Below are 18,323 nucleotides of genomic sequence, written 5' to 3'. Positions count from 1 at the left end.
CAGGAAGAAGGGAGGAGTGGGGGGAAAGTGTTTTATGATTTAACTTCTCATTACTCTGCTGTTATCTGACAATACATTAAATTAATTTCTCTAAGTCGAGTCTCATTTGCCTGTGACAGTAACTGATGAATGGTCTCTCCCTCTCCTTGTCTCAACTCATGAGCCTTTCAATGTATTTTCTCTCCCCTGTCAAGCTGACAGGACCGACAGAGTGGCTTTGGTGGGCACCTGGTGTCCAGCAAGGGTCACCCCACCACAGCAACACAAATACAAGGGTTGAACACATGTATAGCTTTATTTAAGAGTTAAATCATTTTCTATAGACAGATGAATTTTTCACAGCGTTGACACCTTTAGTTTATGTTCTCCAGACCCTGAAAAAGAAAAAATAACAGCTACATATTTGTGTCATTCTTTCCACTAGTGTGCAATAGGGCATACCTGAAAATGCAGATTTTCAAACTATATTTAATTACCCAGGTCTTAATTAGAACAAAATGAAAATGCACATCCCCAGAGGCAGGCCAGCTGCAGGCACCGAGTGAGATCTGACAAGAGCGACCAGTGCCCACCTCAGCGGCCATGCCAGAGCTCGGGGATGGGGGAGCAGCCCTGGGTCCCGCTTCCCCCGTGGTACCTGCCCAGCGCCCCCAAACCTGCCTTGGACACGTAGTGTTTGTTGACACCCGACAGCCGCCGGTCCCTTTCCAGCAGCGTCCACTCGTAGGGATAGCGGGCGATCCTCTTCTCCTGCAGGCACAGAACTGCCCGTTAAGGGTCGGGCAGGGACTCCCGAGGGAAGGCGGGGTAAGGGGAGCCCCGGGAGGAAGGGACCCCACAGGGATGCAGGGACTGGGGGATCAGGGCGGCTCCGCTGGGGAAGCGGAGCCTCAGGGTCCCGGATCCCGGGACCTGCCGCCCCGCCCTGCGCTGACCTTGCCGCCGTTACACAAGCGGTGCATGAAGATGGTGGCCATGCCGGGGATGCTGAGGCAGACGCCCATGATGGCCATGCCGGGCAGGATCTCGTACCACATCCCGCCGGTGCTGGTGTCGGTGTCGGTGTCGGTGTCGCTGTCGCTGTCGCTGCCCCTGCGCCGAGTGCCGGGGCACTCCCGGCCTGCCCCGCGCCCTTCCCGGCCTGCCCCGCGCCCCCTCACAGCCTAGCGGGCCCGAGCGGGCAGCGGGAGGGACGGCGCTGCCGGGGAACAGTCCCTGGCAGGAAGTGAGGCCGTGTCCGTGTCCCGGTTCGCCCGATAGCGCTCTCGGTGCCGGTCGCGGCCGCTGACCCCGCCGGGGACCAGGGGTGGCGGGCGCAGTGCACTCTGGGAGTGGTAGTCCGGCAGAGGCAGCGGCACCTTTAAGGCGCAGTCTCGCGAGAGGCGGCGGTGATTGGGTGCGCGCGGCGCAGCCCGGGCCGGAGTCAGGATCGGGATCGGGATCGGGATGAAGGAGGACAAGGAGAACGCCAGGCCCAAGGAGCGGCGCGGAGCCTCCGCCGGGCCGGGCGTTCTGCTGCCCGCGGGACCGGGCTCGGGCCCCGCCGCCGGCACGGACGGCAGAACCGGCGCCGCCGAGCTCGATCGCCTGGAGCGACCCAAGGACAAGAAGGAGACGCTCAGCAAGGTGGGGCCTGCGCGCCGCCGGGCACGGCGCCCTCCCCGGTAACGGGGCTCACCGTCTGTAACGGGCCCCTCCTCCCTCCGGTAACAGGGCTCCCCCTCTGTAACGGGACCTTCCCCCGCTAACGGGCCGCTTGCGGGGGCCGCCTGGGACGGGACGTGTCGGGGGAGGCGCGGTAATGACTCGTCCCCGGCGCTGCCGCCGCCCTGAGCGCCGGTCCTGCCGTGCCGCAGGTGGTGATCCGCCGGCTGCCGCCCAGCCTGACGAAGGAGCAGCTGGAGGAGCACCTGCAGCCTCTGCCCGAGCACGACTACTTCGAGTTCTTCGCGAACGACTCCAGGTACGGCCGCCTGCCCAGTCCGGGCGCTCCCGGGAGCCGCCGCTACCGCCAGCCGGGCCCCAGTGGCGCCGCCGCCTCGTCAGCGCAGCGCTCTCGGTTTGTGTCTCTGCAGCTTGTACCCGCACATGTTCTCCAGAGCCTACATCAACTTCAAGAACCAGGAAGACATAGTCCTCTTCAGGGATCGCTTCGACGGCTACGTTTTTGTCGATCACAAAGGTAAGTGAACGGCACTCGATGGATGTTGCTGCTTCCCTGCTGTCTGTGCCGTGTGCTGCCTGAGCTTTGGAGGTGTGTGTGTGAGCAGCCACGTCGGACTTGTTTGTGTTTAGTGCCTCAAAACCAGTTCCAATGCCTCTAGAAATACGTACATACGTAGATCTGATAACATTTAAGTCCTTTAAATGAGCTGGTTTGTAGTGTCACAGCACACTGTGTTTGCCATACCCAGCTGGATTCGTGCAGCCATAAATGTAGTGTTCTTGTCAGAAGATAAAGCTTTAAAGCCTGCTTGTCTTGTGTTGCATTCTGCGATATTTTGTCAAAAATTGAGATTTGCCTCAGTTGTATTAGCTTAAAATATTCTTTCTTGCACAGTGAATGCAGAGTCTGTAGGATGAGGCCATTACATGGTGTAGTGCTGCTGAGGTGGTGGAACTGACAGTCATGGGCAGTCTTAAATCTAGTATGTCCTTCTTGTCAGCCTGTGAGTTTGCTGGTTTATTAGTATAGTGACAGTGTTAAGGTAATGAATTCTGCTGTCTGTAGAGTGGTTTATTTTTTTATTAAATGGTTTTCTAAATACAATAATGTTTTTATGCTGTGTAAGTAGTCTCTTCTAGTATTGCATATTTCTTGTGAGACTCACCTTTCTGCTTTAGATATGGACAATATAATCTATTTTATATCTGTTTCATCTTTATTTTAATGTATTTTTTTCTCTCAACAGGTCAGGAATATGCTGCCATAGTTGAGTTTGCACCTTTCCAAAAAGCTGCAAAAAAGAAGAGTAAGAAAAAGGATGCCAAAACTGGAACTATTGAAGATGGTATAACAGCAAACTAGTTTGTTTTTGCATGTGTAGACTTGAAACTCATTTGAATGTAATGTTTTTATTATGACACTATAGTTCCACCAATAGGATGTTTGCTTAATTATATGTGAAGTTTATGAGCACTGCTTTGTCAGCTAGAAATCTATTAAATATGATTGTCCCAGACAAACAGCAGCTCATTTGAGCTGCTAACTTGTGAAAAGGTGGCATATAAACAACCCAGCTGAAGTAAATGTAACTGAGCAGTGCATGATGTAAATACTTTTCATGCTACAGTATCACTTCTTCCCCCCCCTTTTTCCCTTCTCTTCTGTGTAGATCCAGAATACAAGAAGTTTTTGGAAAGTTACAGTGCAGATGATGAAAAATTAACCTCCACTCCTGAAACTTTGTTGGAGGAAATAGAGGCAAGAAACAAAGAGCTAATAGGTATGGAAATCTATGTACTATAGTTACATTTTCCTAGGTCACAAAGAAACAAACGTGTTTTGTAATTTGAAGCTCAGCCTGGAGGAGACTGAATTCTTTTGTGTGCCTGCTTACTATTTGTTAAACATTTAGGCTAATATTATTCTGTGTTTTGTTTTGTTCCAATGCTCTAAATTCTTCTGTAGGCATAGGTTTTAGATGACAAAGTTCCTTCCTGTTGCAGATGTATGTTAGCCAGAGCAGGCTGTGGAGTGGCTGCATTTCAGTGAGATGGTGTTTAATGCACAGTGCTGTGATCATGATGTTCCATGCAGGCACAAGTTGAGATAGTGTGGTTGGGTAAAATACCACTAAAAATGGCCAGGTTGCTTTAAGTGTCTTACAGGGATCTGTTTAAAAATGAGAGTGTCTGGGAAAAGCCTAATGCAGACTGAATGTAGAGAGAGGTGTAAGGAAAATCCTGTTAGTATCCTAAAGAAGTTTATAGAATCCTAATAGTTGCCACTGTTTGGAGATAGGTTTGGAATACTTTTTTCACTGCTGTGTTGCTGTATATGAGAGAAGGGAAATGTATATGACAGGCAGGGGGATGTGTAAGGCTCTGTCACTTTATACAGAGCTCTGTTGTAGGTATTACAGTATTGGATAAGGCAAGATATTTACATTTGTTTTATCTATTCTCCAGCTAAAAAGACTACTCCTTTATTGAACTTCTTGAAAAATAAACAGGTAAGACTTACCTCCAGAATTTTCTTGTTGTTTGCAAGTACAGTTTGGTCATTGTATGCTGATACATTTCTGCCCTTCTTTCTGAAGAAGGAGCTTTTGACCTGACTTGTCAACTTCTGGTTCATATATTTTAAAGGAGTAGAATGTTGAAATGATGGTGCTTTGGATACATTCTGCTCACAGCAAAATACCTCTTTTTGCACTGACAAAACAGATTCATTGTAGAGCTTCCATTTTTAGTGCAGTATGGCTGAGGTCCTTGTAAGTGATCCTTCTCCTGATGTTATTTTAACTTTTAGCAATGGAGAAAAGCAGAGGTGGGGCAGATTTAATTAAAGTTGGAATGATAAAGTTTGAGGCCACTGATGTATTTGAGTTTTTTAAGACAAATTAAGTACAAATTAAGGCTTATGAGTAAAAAAAAATACTGCTGCAACATGTTCAGGTTCACAGCAGCAACAGAGATGACAGGACTTTTTTTTTTTTCCTTTTATAATAGAGGCAGCTTTGAGGTGAGTTGTTTGATGGCTTAAAGAGATGTTTTCTTCTGTGGAGAGACACTTTCTCTTTGTTTTTGCATACACAGAGACTGAGAGAAGAAAAAAGAGAGGAGAGGAGGAGGAGAGAATTAGAAAGAAAAAGACAAAGAGAAGAAGAAAGAAGAAAATGGAAAGAAGAGGAGAGAAGGAAGAGAAAAGAAGCAGAAAAATTGAAGAAAGTAGACAGATGTCCAGAAAAAGAAAGAGACAGATCAAAAGAAGAACCAAAGATTAAGGTCTAGAACAGTTCTTTATTATAAACTGTTACACTCCCTTTTCCCCTATTATTTGTATATCAGTCTCAAAATGTACTTTGGGTATTGTGTGAAGAATCATATGAGTTTGGTGTTAGTAAATGACCAATTTTTTGTAATATTCAGTAATAGGCATTGTAAAGGTTTACATGCTGTAATGTTTCATAGTAATATTTAAAGTTTTTGTCATGTGACTGTTGTACATGCTGCGGTAAACAGGATTGTGAATTCACTATGGAATGGAGACTATTTTTAAGCTTTCTAAAACAGCCTGGTTTAGGAGAAAAATCTTAGTCTGCTGTGTGAATAATGCTTACTCATACACTCCAGCTTTTAGAAATACTGTGATTTGCAGTAATATTTCTTTAATGTTTACTTCTTACTGGCCTGTGGTTCCTTTGATGCAATTTCGGTGTTGTGCCAGACAATATGTGTTAGAGTGAGCTTTTTAGTTGAGACTTCTGTTTTCTTTGTAGCTACTTAAGAAGCCTGAAAAAGATGAAAAAGACTTGGAGAGAAAAGAAAAATCCAAGAAACTGGAAAGAGAGACTCTGAGGGAGGAAAAAAATGCGAGTAGTGCATCTGCCAAACGATCTGATGGGGAGACAAAAGAAGAGAAGGCAAAAAAGTATTCTAGTACTTGCTATAAATATATATGTATCTATAACTTGTTTCCTGATTGTACTGAGGCTTAGGCTGCTCTGCCATGACCATGTTTTGAAATTCCTTTCAAATGCTTTTTCTCATATAAGGCATGAGCTGTGTTCGCTGTGCCAGTGCACATCCCCATGATTACAGAAAGCTCTGTGAATTACCTGGAAATTCTTCATTAGTGGACAGATTTCAATATTTTTACAACTCATTATAGGAACTCCACTAAGGAAGCCCATATGTAGGTGAATGCAGCAGGCTGTGAGCACTGTCCTTGCAATGAGATAATTATTATAACCATGGCAAGAGGAGAAGTGTTCTCCAGTTACCAGTTCCTCTAAGTCTTGTAAAAAGTCAAAGTGGAAAGTGTAATTCTCAACAGCTCCATGATCTGTTTGAGGTTCAGTTCTGCCATGTGAGAAATACAGATAAGACAGACAAATTCAGATGTTTTTTCAAAGCTAGAAGAGATTAGGCTGGGAAGCTCTAGTGGTCAGTGTCCTCTCTGGCTGTCATGCATGACTTGGGCTATCACAGCCTCCCAAGAGCTCCCTAGTACCTGCCAGTGTGTCATCTTCCTATTGCACATTTACACCACTATTACATTGATCTCCCAACTCTGTTTGATGAATCTTTTGAGCTTAATTTTCAGTTTTGTTTTCATACAGATCGGAAGATGAGTGTGTAAAGGACTACAGGGACCGAGATAGAGATTTTGACAGAGACAGAGAATATGAGAGAGCACAGAGAGAGAAACTGAGGCGCCAAGAAGAGGAGCGTCGGAGGCAGAAAGAGCGCTATGAGAAAGAGAAGGTTTTTAGAAGAAAAGAGGAAGAGGTGAAAAAGGAGAGAGACTTACTCAGAGAAAAGGGAAAGAAAAGTGATCTTACAGACTTTACCAGCAGCACGGACAAATCTGAGAAAGTAACCAAAGATGATAAAAAAGAGGATACAATTAAGAGGGATCGTATCAGAAACAAGGTGCTGGATTTCTTTAAATTCATGTGTTGATTCATAGGGATCTGTGGTTTTTAGGATAAAAGCACTTCAAGGAAAGAACCATGTGGTTTCTCTGTTGAAACTTCTCCCTGTTCTGCAGCAAACTCTGCCATTGCTAGAAATGTGCACTAAAATTTGCTTAACAGTGGTATTTCTTGTCACTGTGTAAGAACTAATCCAAGAAAACATGGGTTAAATTGTAAGACACTGATCCCTTTTTATTTGCTGACTTGTGCCGTAGGCTGTGTCTTTAAGGTGTTGGTAGAGTATCAGTAATCTGTTTGTGTCTGCTGATCTTATGATGCCTGAAAATGCATCTCAGAGTGGGAGTGTGATTGAACAGGTTCCTTAAAATAGGAAACTGCAACTTGCAGAATATGACATGTGCTCTAGGTTCAGGAAATAATGTCTTGAGTGTAATTTTATGTACTCTACAAAATCTGTTTTTGCAGTATCTCTGTGCTTGTTTTCTGTATCACTTAAGACATTGTCAGGTACAAATGAAATTCAAGGTTTTGAAACTTCGAAGTTGGCCTCTCTTCTGAGAGGATGTTAACTGAACTCAACAGGAAACTCGTTACAAATAACCTCAACTCTGAGCAGTGTTCATTGTGGTTTGAACAGGGACGTTGCTTTTCAACAGAGACAACCTTGATTTGGGACAATTGAAGTTACTTTGCCACCACTGTGGAATAATTAAACTTAGCCTGAAAAGTTTGAATTTGAGCCATTTCTAATACCATAGAAATGATGCCATAATAACCCTGAGAGCAGGGAGTTATGAAAGAATCTAAATAGTTTTGATTTATTTCAGGATCGCCCAGCAATGCAGCTGTACCAGCCCGGGGCCCGAAGCCGGAGCAGATTGTGTCAGTATGAAGACAGTGCTGCAAAGCCCCCAGATCAGGGAGTGGATAAGAAACAAGAGGGTGAGAGCAGTCACACGAAGGAAGAGGAGTGACTGACGTGCCAGCCTTATGTGTTCTGACTGTCTGTGCAGCCAAAGAGCATGTACTACGCAATCCAGAAGTGCCTTCGGAGCGAACAAGGAACAAAGGAAGACAAGGGGGCATTGTGCTGTTGGATGTTTCTGGTTAAAGAAACTCAGTTGTAGATTCCAAATTTGAAATGTGTTCTCATTGTAATATTTTCAGTTATTTGAACTTATTTTCCCAGCATCTAACTACAGCAGAGAAGAGAATCCTTGCGAAATAGAAAGACTTTATGGCCTTAAGTTTGATAATAAATCAGTTGTGGTCAGGAGGGAATGACACCTGGATCAAAAGCCAGAGCTCTACTCTAAGGCAATTAGAGCCAGTGTTGGATGCACTGAAGCAGAGCAAGCTTGGAGTTGCCTGGAGTTAACACAGGTGTTGCTGTGTTCTGTGGTGCTCCTGCGTGAGGCAGTGAAAGCTGAAGTGTGTCAGTCTGGCACTGAGACACATACACAGGCTGGGGCTGTTGAGGTACCAGTGGATAGGAGCCTTTTGGCACACAAGGAGCAGAACATCTGGCAGTGCAGTAACCATGTTAGGGAGGGAGAGACCGTCCTCTTCAGTGGTTCTCTGGATAAAGTAACTTAAGTTGGAGTGTATGAATAAGCTGGCTTAATAGTTGAATATGACTTGATAAATTCTCATGTAAAGTCTCCCTACATTGAAATGCTTATTTTTCATCAAATGTAGCTGGTTTGGGCATCCTGTTCTTTTCCAGCATCTTCCCTTGACTCAAGTCTGAAATGTTTCTGAACTCCTGCCCTCTCGGAACTGCTTCCTCTTCCCTCATAACTTGAAGTATTGTTTTACAGTCCAGAACGAGACTTCGCCAGTAGCAGGTCCTCCCAAGCTAGCGAATTTTAGCCATAGCTGTTTTTTGTACTAAACCCAAATAAACTCGCACAAACTCGCTGGGCCGCCGCCGTCCCTCTGTGCGTGCGGGGCCGCCGGACCGGCAGGGGGCGCTGCGCCCGCGCCGCCGCCGCCGCCGCTCCGCCCTTTCCGCCTCCTCGGACGCCGCCATCGCCGGGACGCCGCGCCGCTCCGCGCCATGGTGAGACATCCGCAGCCATCCGCGCCCTCCCGCCGCGCCCCGAGCCCTCTCCCTGAGGCCGCCGTGCTCGGGGGTCCCGCGGGCGGGCGGCGGGGTGGAGGGAGCGGGAGGGAGCCGGGGGCGGCGTTCCCGGCTGGCCGAGGCCTGGCGGCTGTGCCGGGCTGGGTGAGGCACTGACCGCTGCGCTCTCTTGCAGTCGTCGCACAAGACATTCAAGATCAAACGCTTCCTCGCCAAGAAGCAGAAGCAGAACAGGCCCATCCCGCAGTGGATTCGCATGAAAACCGGCAACAAGATCAGGTGAGGAGCTCGGCCGGGGCTTCCTGAGGAGCTGCGGCCGCGCAGGCTGAGCCGGGCGGGCCGGGCTGAGGGCGGGAGCTGCTGGCGTTTGTGCCGCCAAGGCGCGGTTTGTGCCCGGGAGGGCCGGGCAGGGATGGTAGGGAAGCCGAGGCTTCCGTGCCATTTTTTTCTGTAGTGGTTTTGCGCCAGTTCTCTGCAAATGCCCACAGACGTTCAGCAGTAGTACACGTAAAGTGAAAACCTGAACTGTACGTGTGGATGATTTATTCCAGATTTTGTTCTCTGGTAGCTTCTCTGTTCCTGACGTTCCCCTTCCCAATACCTGTCTTCTCTCATAGCTGCCTCTTTGGGCTCCTGCATTTTCAAGGAATGGTTCCCGAGCATGGATGCTCTGGAGTTCAGGGAGCAAAGGAAGCAAAGGACTTGTTGGATTTATGGGAAGTTAGATTGATAGTATGAAATGCTGGCACCTGACTGTAGAATTAATTTGTCATAGTTCCTTGCTTTCCTCTTGTGTTTGTTCTCGAGCATTGTGCTTAGGAAAACGCTGAGTGCTCTGACACACTGGGGGCACATGGGCCATGCACATGGTCGTGCCTGTCCAAGCCCTCTGGTTGAAAACTTGCAGCATAGTTTTTTATTTCATACACTCCTTCGTCTGGGCTTCTTAAGGCAACAGAATTCCCTCTTCTCTTTCTCTCTTTGTCCTAAGTAGTGAGGAGAGCAGCAGCAGCACTGGCTGGCTCAGGCAGTGGCCCAGCACAGCATTGCTGGGTTCTGTTCCTGTAGCTGCTCCCAGCTTGTTTCTAAGGTGGGATCAATGGTGTGTGCACTCAGTTGGATCCTTGTGTGCCAGGTTACAGCTGGGTTCTCTTTCAGCTGAATCACAGTACTCTGAAATACTTGACCATAGGAAAAAATCACAGATCTTGGTTTCCTGGCTTGAGTAGCTGGGCCATGGGTTCTGTCCAAGCTTTGTGTTAAAGCAGGCTGCAATTGCAGTGCTTCCTGCTGTGGGAGTGCTGCCATTTTCCTGCTGAGAGCAACTCTGTTAACACTGTGCTTTCACCCACACCCTGGTGAAAGCATTTGTTCTTAACATGGACAAGTACATGCTCACAAATTAGTGTGCTTTCATGGAAGAGACTTCTTCCATGTGCTGTTCTGCTTTCATGTTTAACAAATGTGTGTGTGCACTTTGCTAATTCACTCTGCTTTTGTCTTAGGTACAACTCCAAAAGGAGACACTGGAGGAGGACCAAACTGGGCTTGTAAGAGAGACTGTCCCAGGAGCTCTAATGAACATTGGTCTTTCTGTGTCAGATCCATAACAGCCTCAAGTCATTCCTTCTGTGGTGCTGGAGTGCACTCCCCAGTGTGGGGTTTTTATAAGCTGGTCTGGGATGTTGATGTTAACTGGGAAAATCTTTGTATCTGAAACATGGAGACTGTGTTCTATTAGTGTTCTTTCAGGCATCACCGTGAGCATTGGCACTGTACAGGCTTACTAATAAATATGGACCTGAATGACTTTGGGTTTGGAAATTATTTCATATGTATGTGGTGGGATTGTAGCAATCAAATTAATGGTAATGTTAGTTATGTTCTCACTTAATATGAGGAACCTTGGCAGCTCTTTTTAGGTAGAGTAGGCTCTGTCTTCCTTTTCACTGACTGTAAACCTTCAGGAGCAAAGCACCAATTAAAAAAAAAGTCAAAATCAGACCTGAAGAAAATCTCTTACAAAATGCAGTACTGTAGAGTGCAGTGCATGTCTGTGTATATAATATATTATTAATTATATAATATTAACATGAGTTTTGCTGAGGAGTCTGTGTTGGTTTGATAAATCAGCACCAACCAACTACACCAAGGTGCAACTTAGTATAAAACATTCTCAGCAGACAGGTAGAAATTTAAGATGGGGTTCAAAAGGAGAGTTTGCAGCTATTTAAAAAAGGGGAGAGGAAAAAGGGGATTAAGGGTCTCTGGTCTCTGGCACTCCAGCTCCCCTGTGCTGGTATTCTCTGCTGGGGCCTGTGAAACCAATTTACTGCAGGGGAGTGGAGGAGGAGCTGTGGCTCTGCACCCAGTTCTCTGTTCACTGCTCTGAGCTGGGGTGGCAGCTCTGGTCAGCAGGAAATCCCTGCTGCTGTGAGCCTGTCCTGGGCTGTGGCCAAGCCATCCTCACACTGAGGGCTGCCAAGGTGCTGCTTCATTCCCAGCTTCAGCCTCAGCTCGTGGGTCTGTCCTGAGAGGCAGCTTCCTGAGGAAGCCTCAGGCTGCCATACCTTCTGGGTTGCTGCTTTTCACACTGAAGGGAAATAGATTTATCTCCTTTGTATTGCAATCTTGAGAAAATAATTCTAGTACAGCATGTGCCAAAGAGGTAAATGCTCAGAAATACACATCTCACTCAGGGGTCATGAGGTGCCTCCTTCCTAAGGTGTACTGCAGGGTTCTGTAAGTCAGGGTGAGCAAGGCTGGGATTTTTACCAGCTTCAAGATACTTCAGAGGTATCCTCTAGCTCCATATCCTGTCTGGAAAGAGTCTGGACTCCATCATCAGGGGGAAGCAGTAAGTCACTGCAGCAGGAAAGCAGCAAACAGCAGTGCCAGAGGTGTTTGAACAGAGGCTCATGTGCTGCAGCCACTCTGACCTCAATGATTTTTAAAGCTTTTCTGCACTCTTTTTGAAGTGAGTGTTCAGGAAATAACAGCACTGCTGAGAACTGGAGTTCTGCCTTGGCATCCAGCTTACCTCCTCCAGCCTCTCCACATCATTGCTGGCAGGCAAAGCTGCTCATAGAGTTTCTCTGTAATTGTGTCTATGGGGATCTGGCTGAGGAGGAAAACAGCAATTTTATGGACTTGAGAATGGAAAGAGACAGTTTTTTCCATGGCATTTGTGGGAAAACTTTCCTGAGCAACAGATTGGACAATTTATTACTTTTTATTAGAAAGTCTCCCTATTACTATCATGACTAATATTTTTATTAGGTGGAAGTAGCTTCTATTAAGGAACTTTTGGAAAATAACTCCTTGTATTATTTTCCCTATATGACTGAATCTGCTTTTCAAGCTGGACATTAAGGGATAGCACAAAGTAAATTGAGTACAAATTAAAGTTAGGTTAAAGTCAATCCTCTGCAGAACCCTAACCAAACAAATATCTCTGGGTCTGAATGTTTTCTGTTGTCTGTGGCAGCTCTCTTTGCCCTCTCCTCCCTGTGAGAGGGGATCAAGAATCTCTGCAGAACTGAGCTAACATATGATAACTGAGACATCAACAGAAGCTTTAAAGAAAAAATATTTGGCTATTTAATCCATTGATTTTTGTGGACATGTTTTGTTTTCTGAGTGAAAAGCAAAGTTGGAGCTGATTGTATACTTGAAGAATATTTTTCTAAACATGTCTCTGTATCCAAATCAGCTGCAGGTATGAAAATGAACCGAGCGAGACAAAGGGGTGGGTCACTGGAAGGAAATCTTTTTTTTTTTTTTCTCAGTGGAAAGGGACCCACCCAGGGCAGGGGGTGACATGGTGAGGATGTTGTAATACATCTAGAGAAGCAGAGTTCTGGTCTTGCTCTGAAGTCCCCACCTAATATGTCTCAGCACAGAATACTGGGTCAAACCCATGACCAAAAGATGAGGGCACAAGCTGTCTTTAGAGGGTTTTGGTTATCTCTCAAGAGGAGGTAATAACTGAAAATCATTTTGTGGTATTTAGGTGCAGCATTTGTCAGCAAAATTTTACTTTCAAATGGAACATTTAAGTCCATGTTTCTGGGTGGAGCATGACTAAGCCACAGGTACTATTGCCAAGGAAATGGCTCCTTCAAGGAAATTTTCAATTCCACTGTTTACTCTGTGTCTTACTCAGAGGAGGAGGTAAGAGCCATCCTGTGCCCCTTCCCTGACAGCTGTAAAAGGGTAACAGAAGACTAATAGGTAAAAAAATATTTTGTCAGTCCTGTCTGTCTTATCAATGGCACTTCGGTTACCAGAGCTTGACACCAGTGCTGTTCATGGAGTTTGTGCTGGCATGAGCACACTTGTGAGAAGCCAGCCTGCTCTCCCATGGCATGGACGTGGCCACAGCAGTTCAGAAGGAGCTGCATTGTCAACATCTTCAATCTATTAGAGCTAAAGCATTACAAGACTGTAGTAGATTAGGCATTAAATCTAGTTCTAGTGTGTTTTGTATGTATCTGCTGCTGACCTCAGGGGTTAAGACATCCAGACACATCTATATATCCACCCAGGCACCTGGACTGGGCATTATCCAGTCACTGGATCCCTGTTCATTCATGTGGAGGTTGCTCTTCCACATGTCATTACTGAGGACTGGGTTGGTTTGGTGTCCAAGCAGTCTGAATATAACTGGAGTTTACTCAGGATCTGTGAAACCCCCCCAGCTCCAGTTCCCCAGAGGAAGTCACCTGTGTGTCTTTGTGTATCTTTCTGCATCAAGATGCAAATGCACCTGTGTAGCCAGGCCAGATCACCTTGAGTCCCTCAGTCACCCCTGCAGGCCCCCTGAAAGGCAGCTGGAAAGAAAGAAAACCACAACTGCCCCCCTAAAGGAGTTGTCCCTGCAAGGGCTGCCCTGGGGAACAGAAACTCCCCAGTTCCTGTCTGAGAAGCATTTCTCAAACACAGCTGCTATTTAAGGGTGTAGGAATAGTCTCATGCTGATGAGAAAGAGGAAGGGGCTGTTGTTTTTCTGAAGATATTTTGAAGCAGTACTGGCCTTTGAGAATGTAAAAAGCAAGTTGAAATCATCAGGGCAGAACTTCATTTGGTGAAGAAAACACAAACAGGTGAGCAGGAGCAGAGGCTTTGCCCTTTTAATGCAGTGACTCAGACATACATGCACTGTTACACTGCTGCAGCAATGTTCATCAGTTTCATTTTTGAGCATGACTTCAGTAGCAATAAAAATAATCTCAATCTCACAGCCTTCACATACCTTTTCCACAGTTTTTGAGGATGAATCATCTTTCCAGAGCTGTTCCTGAACTCTAATCCCCACAGCAGCCACCACATGCTGCCCCCCTTGTGTCCTTCCTGCCTCCTTTGCTCTGGCCCCCATTCCTAATGAGGTTGAGCATTTCAGTCTTCCTGGGATGGAGATCTCAAGGGAAGGGCTGCCAGTGTGAGTGGTTTTGCAGTTTGAAAGGCTTCTCTTGGCCTGAACTCTTCTAACAGGGCCCTTAGCTCTTACTCTACTGAGAATCACTTTATAATCAGCTGTCATAAACAAACACCAACCCAGAGAAGGTGCCTATGGCAGAGATCAGGAGATCTCACAGGGAGCTGGAAGGCGTTTGCAGCATGAGATCCACACATGGTGGGTCAGCATCCTCCTGTGGGCATGCAGGGTGTTGGAGCAGCTCCCCACAGCACAGCTGACACGTGAACCCCAACCATGTCCATGCTGGGATGCAGCAAGGAGTCCCCATCCACAGGGGCACAGGGCACAAACCCATCTGCAGACAGGCTTTTTTGGAAGGGCTGTCCCAAGGTACTGCTCCCAATGGCCATGGTGCTCCACACACACACTGGAGTAGCCCCAAAAGACCACAAGACCCAGGGTGGCCATGGTGCCATGGCTTAACCCCCTCTTGGGCAGGATTTTGAGTAGCCAAGTTCTCAGCTCCCTGCAGGCTTTTCCAGCTGCTATCCAGCATGGGTTTACTGGTGAATGGAGCCAGGAGAGCTTCAGCGCTCATGGAAGAAAGCAAAGGCCTGTCTAACAAAGCCTCGCAGGGTCGACAGGCCCCAGGAGTGCTGGGCAGCTTTTCCCTCAGCCCCAGAGTCCACACAGTCCTGCCCTGCCCCAGCCTCTCTGGATGACTTACAGTTGTTGTTGGTGTTGTGAGAGTGCAGCTGGACCAAGTCCTCCTCCAAGGCCCCTGCCAGCTCCTTCAGGTCCCTGGAGGTGTGTGCTGGCAGGTACTGCCAAGCCTTGCGCCCGTTGTGGTCCCTGCAGGTGGTGTCTGCCCCGTAAGCTCCCACCAGCACCTTGATGAGCACCTCGTGTCCCTGCAAGGCAGCCAGGTGCAAAGGGGTGAGCCCGCCGCTGGCTGTGGGGATGTTCATGTTGACAGGGTAGCCTTTCTTCTGGGCGTGGGAGATCACCTGGATGAAGCTTTCATGGTGGCCATGCTTGGCAAGCCAGTGGAGAGCAGTGAAGCCTGTCACAAAGTCTCTCCTGGTCAGCAGGCTGGGATCCAGGTCCAGCAGCTTGATGATGCTGTCTGCATCACCCTCGGCCACCGTCAGCAGCCACGCGTGCTCCAGGGGGTCAAGGACAAGGGGCAGCAGATCAGGGCTCTGCTCAGGCTTCTGCTCTTGGTGCAGCCGAACACTGCTGCTGCTGGATGTCTTCTGGGCAGTGGCAAACCGCATGGTGCTGCCAGGACTGTTGCTCTGCAGGAGGATTTCCTTCAGCTCCTTCCTCCGGGTACTGCTGGGGCTAACGGAGAACCTGCCTGAAGTCCTACCCCAGCTCCCCAGGCTGTGCCTGCCCCAGTTGATGCTTTTGTTGGTGTCCGTCTTCTGTAGCGTATGGAAATGCTCCAGCGTGGCTGGCCAGAGATGGGAGCTGCGGGCCGGGCCGCCCGCTCGGGGCTGGGCGCCATCCAGGAAGGAGAACCTCCCGGAGATGCCAGCCACTTTCTGCTCTGCCTCGCCCTTCTCCCGCTCCTGCCGGGCCATGGCGGTGCCTCTCGCAGGGCTGTCCCCAGCAGGGCACGGCTCACGCTGCCCGGCACTCACCCCGCGCTTCCCCTGCCGGTCCCGGGCGAAGGAGGAACCGATCCGCACGGCGGCGGGGCATGGCGGCGGCGGGGCGGTGCGGTGACCTTTGCTCGCTCACGCTGTGTCCGTGAGGCACGGCTGGAGCACGGCCGGCTCTGCCCCCACGGACCGCCACCCTCCCGAGCCGGCACCGAGCGAGCGCTCCGGGCTGCGGGAACGGGTACGGATACAGGGAACGTGCGGGAATACAAGGAAGGAGCGGGAACAGAGGGAGTGTGCGGGAATAAAGGGAACGTGCAGGAATACAGGGAACATGTGGGAATACAGGGAGTGTGTGGGAATACAGGGAAAGTGTAGGAATACAAGGAGGGAGAGGGAATACAGGGAGCGTGCAGAACCGCAGGACCGGACAGAGGCACGGGGGTCCTGGGCAGCTCAGTGCTGACGCTACAGCAGAAATTGCTGGACTATGTTCTCCTGCCTGAACGTTCTCGTTTAACACTGCTGGCTCAGCATTAGCACCTGAAGCAGCCAAAGCCTTGAGCTGTAAGAGCTGACCAGACATAAACTTCTGATAAAATGATGCTACTAATAAAAAACTCTTGGAATGCAGCAGATATGAGCAGAATGGAGATGATAAGGGCTAAGGAGACTATCACAGGAGAATAAGGTAACATCAGGAGGCAGCCAGCCCAGCTCCAGTGAAACCCAGCAAGAAATCAAGATACTGCCAACCAGAACTTAGTGATTGATGTGGATTGGGTAATGAGGGGTATAAGTGAGAGGTGTGAATTGGGGTTGGGGTTCCTCTCTGGAAGCACCAGCCTGAGCTGTAACCAAAGAACTAACAAAAGACTCATTGGAAACATTCACTTGAACCCAGCATTCTTCGCAGGGTCAGACCCTGTTACATTGTCTGGTGTGTGTAAATCCATGACACTGGTCCCAGGACACTTCCTCTGACCCCAGCAGCACCCCAAGGTTGAAGCAATTGCCTTACAGCCCCCTGAAGCAGCCCCCCATGGCTGCAATGCTTCTCCTTGATGCTGTGCTCAGGAAGGCCCAGGTTACTGCCCCCTGAGCCCATGTCCCAGTGGCTGGTGGGCTTCTCTGATGTAAGGGAAGCCCAGCCTGAGACACTGTTTGGCTCCTTGCCACCCACTGTTTCATCCCACTGATAATTTGGTCTTCCTCTTGCCATAATCCCCTTTGTAGCACAGCCCATGCCTGATGTTGCTGGCAGCTGCAGCCAGTAGTCTGTACCCTAATTTTGTTATCTATCAGGACTAATTCTTCTGCCCCAAAAGCTCTCAGAAGTTTCTCTCCAGAAGTTTCTTATCCATGACTGCTCTGACACACCCCTGGCTGAACTGTCACCAGGTGGTTTTGCAGCTGGTCAGGCAGCTAAAAGCCACAACAGCCCCTTGAAGCTTTTTTCTTTGCGTGCCCTAAGCTTTAGCCCTGCTCTGACTTGCCCTGAGCTGGTCGTCAGCCTTGAGGGCCTTTGCCTTTTTCCAACCACTTGGACCAGTTTTTCTGGGATGTGTGGGGAGTTGGCGTAGTCTCAAACCCCAAACAACTGGTGGTAAAATCATAATTGCCCCCTTGTTCCCTTTCTGGAGCTGCCTGATTTTGTCACTGGGTTTTGGTGGCTTCTGTGGGCTCAGGGAGGCAGAAAACTTGAACCACACAGCCATGCGATCCTGGTGAACAGTTGAAAACACTTGGGTGGCATCCGGGGAAAACAAGGAGGGAAATAACGAGCTTGGGGTATGAAGGCATTAATGGTGCAAAGCAAGCCTCCCATTCAGGGCCACTGTGGTCATGCCTGCATTAAGGACCGGACTCACTGGTGAGCTCTGACCATGATAAAATCAGGGTGACAACCTCGGGAGTCCAGGGGCCAGGAAAGTTACTTTGGGGAAGGACTGAGTTTCCTCTCCCTCAGCCTCGTTTGGTGCTTGTGCTGCCATCAAATGAAGGGAAACCCAAGCGGCACCAGCTACAGCCTCGAAGCTGCAGCTGTGCTCAGACAGGCCGGGAGCTGAGGCTGCACCGCCGGGCCGAGCGGGGCCGGGCAGGAGCGGCGGTGCCACAGGAGGGAACCGGGCCCAGCCGCACTCAGCCGGGACCCGAACCGTCCTGGGACCTGGGGCAGGGCGAGTGCGAACCGCACGGACATCCCGCTTGAAACAGCAGCTTATCTGCTGAGCCTGGGGGACCCGAACGGCGAACCCCAGCCCAGCCTCGGGGCTGCACGGCTCGGCCCCGGCCCATGTTACCGAAGGGGCCGCAGGGCAACGGGACGGGTCCCCCCGGGCCTGCCCGAGGAAGCGGCGGGGAACAGCTCCCCGCGCTGGGAGCGGGCAGCGCGCGGGGCAGGCGGAGGGCCCGGTGGGCCGGGGCTCGGGACCCCTGGCCGGGGCTCGGCGCTCGCCTGGCCCCTCAGCCGCCGCCCCAAACCTCCGCCCGCCCCGCCCGCAGCCCGGGCTGCACCATCGCAGGCTGCTGCGGGGAGGGACCGGCGGCCCCGCTCCTCACAGAACGCGGCGGCAGAGGCGGCGGGACCGGCGGGACCGGTGGGGCCG

General features: G+C 49.3%; 4 protein-coding genes and 1 non-coding gene across 6 annotated transcripts; 3 read left to right on the top strand and 2 right to left on the bottom strand.

The window, feature by feature from the left end:
* Positions 1-276: 276 nt before the first annotated feature.
* Positions 277-1,244, bottom strand: NDUFA1 (NADH:ubiquinone oxidoreductase subunit A1). Its single transcript, XM_071442395.1, has 3 exons — positions 936-1,244; positions 661-750; positions 277-374 (listed from the first exon to the last, which is right to left on the bottom strand). The coding sequence occupies exons 1-3, from the start codon at positions 1,035-1,037 to the stop codon at positions 354-356; spliced, it is 213 nt and encodes a 70-aa protein (XP_071298496.1). The 5' UTR covers positions 1,038-1,244; the 3' UTR covers positions 277-353.
* Positions 1,245-1,373: 129 nt separating this feature from the next.
* UPF3B (UPF3B regulator of nonsense mediated mRNA decay) lies at positions 1,374-8,525 on the top strand. Of its 2 annotated transcripts, XM_071442377.1 has the most exons (10): positions 1,380-1,626; positions 1,857-1,963; positions 2,076-2,182; positions 2,913-3,011; positions 3,336-3,446; positions 4,132-4,175; positions 4,762-4,950; positions 5,445-5,596; positions 6,288-6,600; positions 7,433-8,525. In XM_071442377.1, the coding sequence occupies exons 1-10, from the start codon at positions 1,447-1,449 to the stop codon at positions 7,577-7,579; spliced, it is 1,449 nt and encodes a 482-aa protein (XP_071298478.1). In that variant the 5' UTR covers positions 1,380-1,446; the 3' UTR covers positions 7,580-8,525. The 2 variants fall into 2 exon arrangements, with proteins under 2 accessions (XP_071298479.1, XP_071298478.1); XM_071442378.1 differs by lacking the exon at positions 6,288-6,600 and having other exon boundaries at positions 1,374-1,626.
* RPL39 (ribosomal protein L39) lies at positions 8,515-10,498 on the top strand. The gene is made up of 3 exons (XM_071442396.1): positions 8,515-8,667; positions 8,864-8,967; positions 10,194-10,498. Exons 1-3 carry the CDS (start codon positions 8,665-8,667, stop codon positions 10,240-10,242), a joined length of 156 nt encoding a protein of 51 aa, XP_071298497.1. The 5' UTR covers positions 8,515-8,664; the 3' UTR covers positions 10,243-10,498.
* Positions 9,950-10,077, top strand: LOC139597530 (small nucleolar RNA SNORA69). The gene has a single exon (XR_011681633.1). It is a non-coding gene; the product is annotated as a small nucleolar RNA SNORA69 (small nucleolar RNA).
* Positions 10,499-13,806: 3,308 nt separating the features above from the next.
* On the bottom strand, positions 13,807-18,306 carry SOWAHD (sosondowah ankyrin repeat domain family member D). The gene has a single exon (XM_071442369.1). It carries the CDS (start codon positions 15,691-15,693, stop codon positions 14,695-14,697), a length of 999 nt encoding a protein of 332 aa, XP_071298470.1. The 5' UTR covers positions 15,694-18,306; the 3' UTR covers positions 13,807-14,694.
* Between the last annotated feature and the right edge of the window lie 17 nt (positions 18,307-18,323).

The sequence above is a fragment of the Agelaius tricolor genome, unplaced genomic scaffold (genome assembly GCF_023055355.1).
Source record: "Agelaius tricolor isolate 1412-34295 unplaced genomic scaffold, bAgeTri1.0.p SCAF_17, whole genome shotgun sequence".
NCBI lineage: Eukaryota > Metazoa > Chordata > Aves > Passeriformes > Icteridae > Agelaius > Agelaius tricolor.
This window is presented reverse-complemented; position numbering and strand designations above follow the sequence as displayed.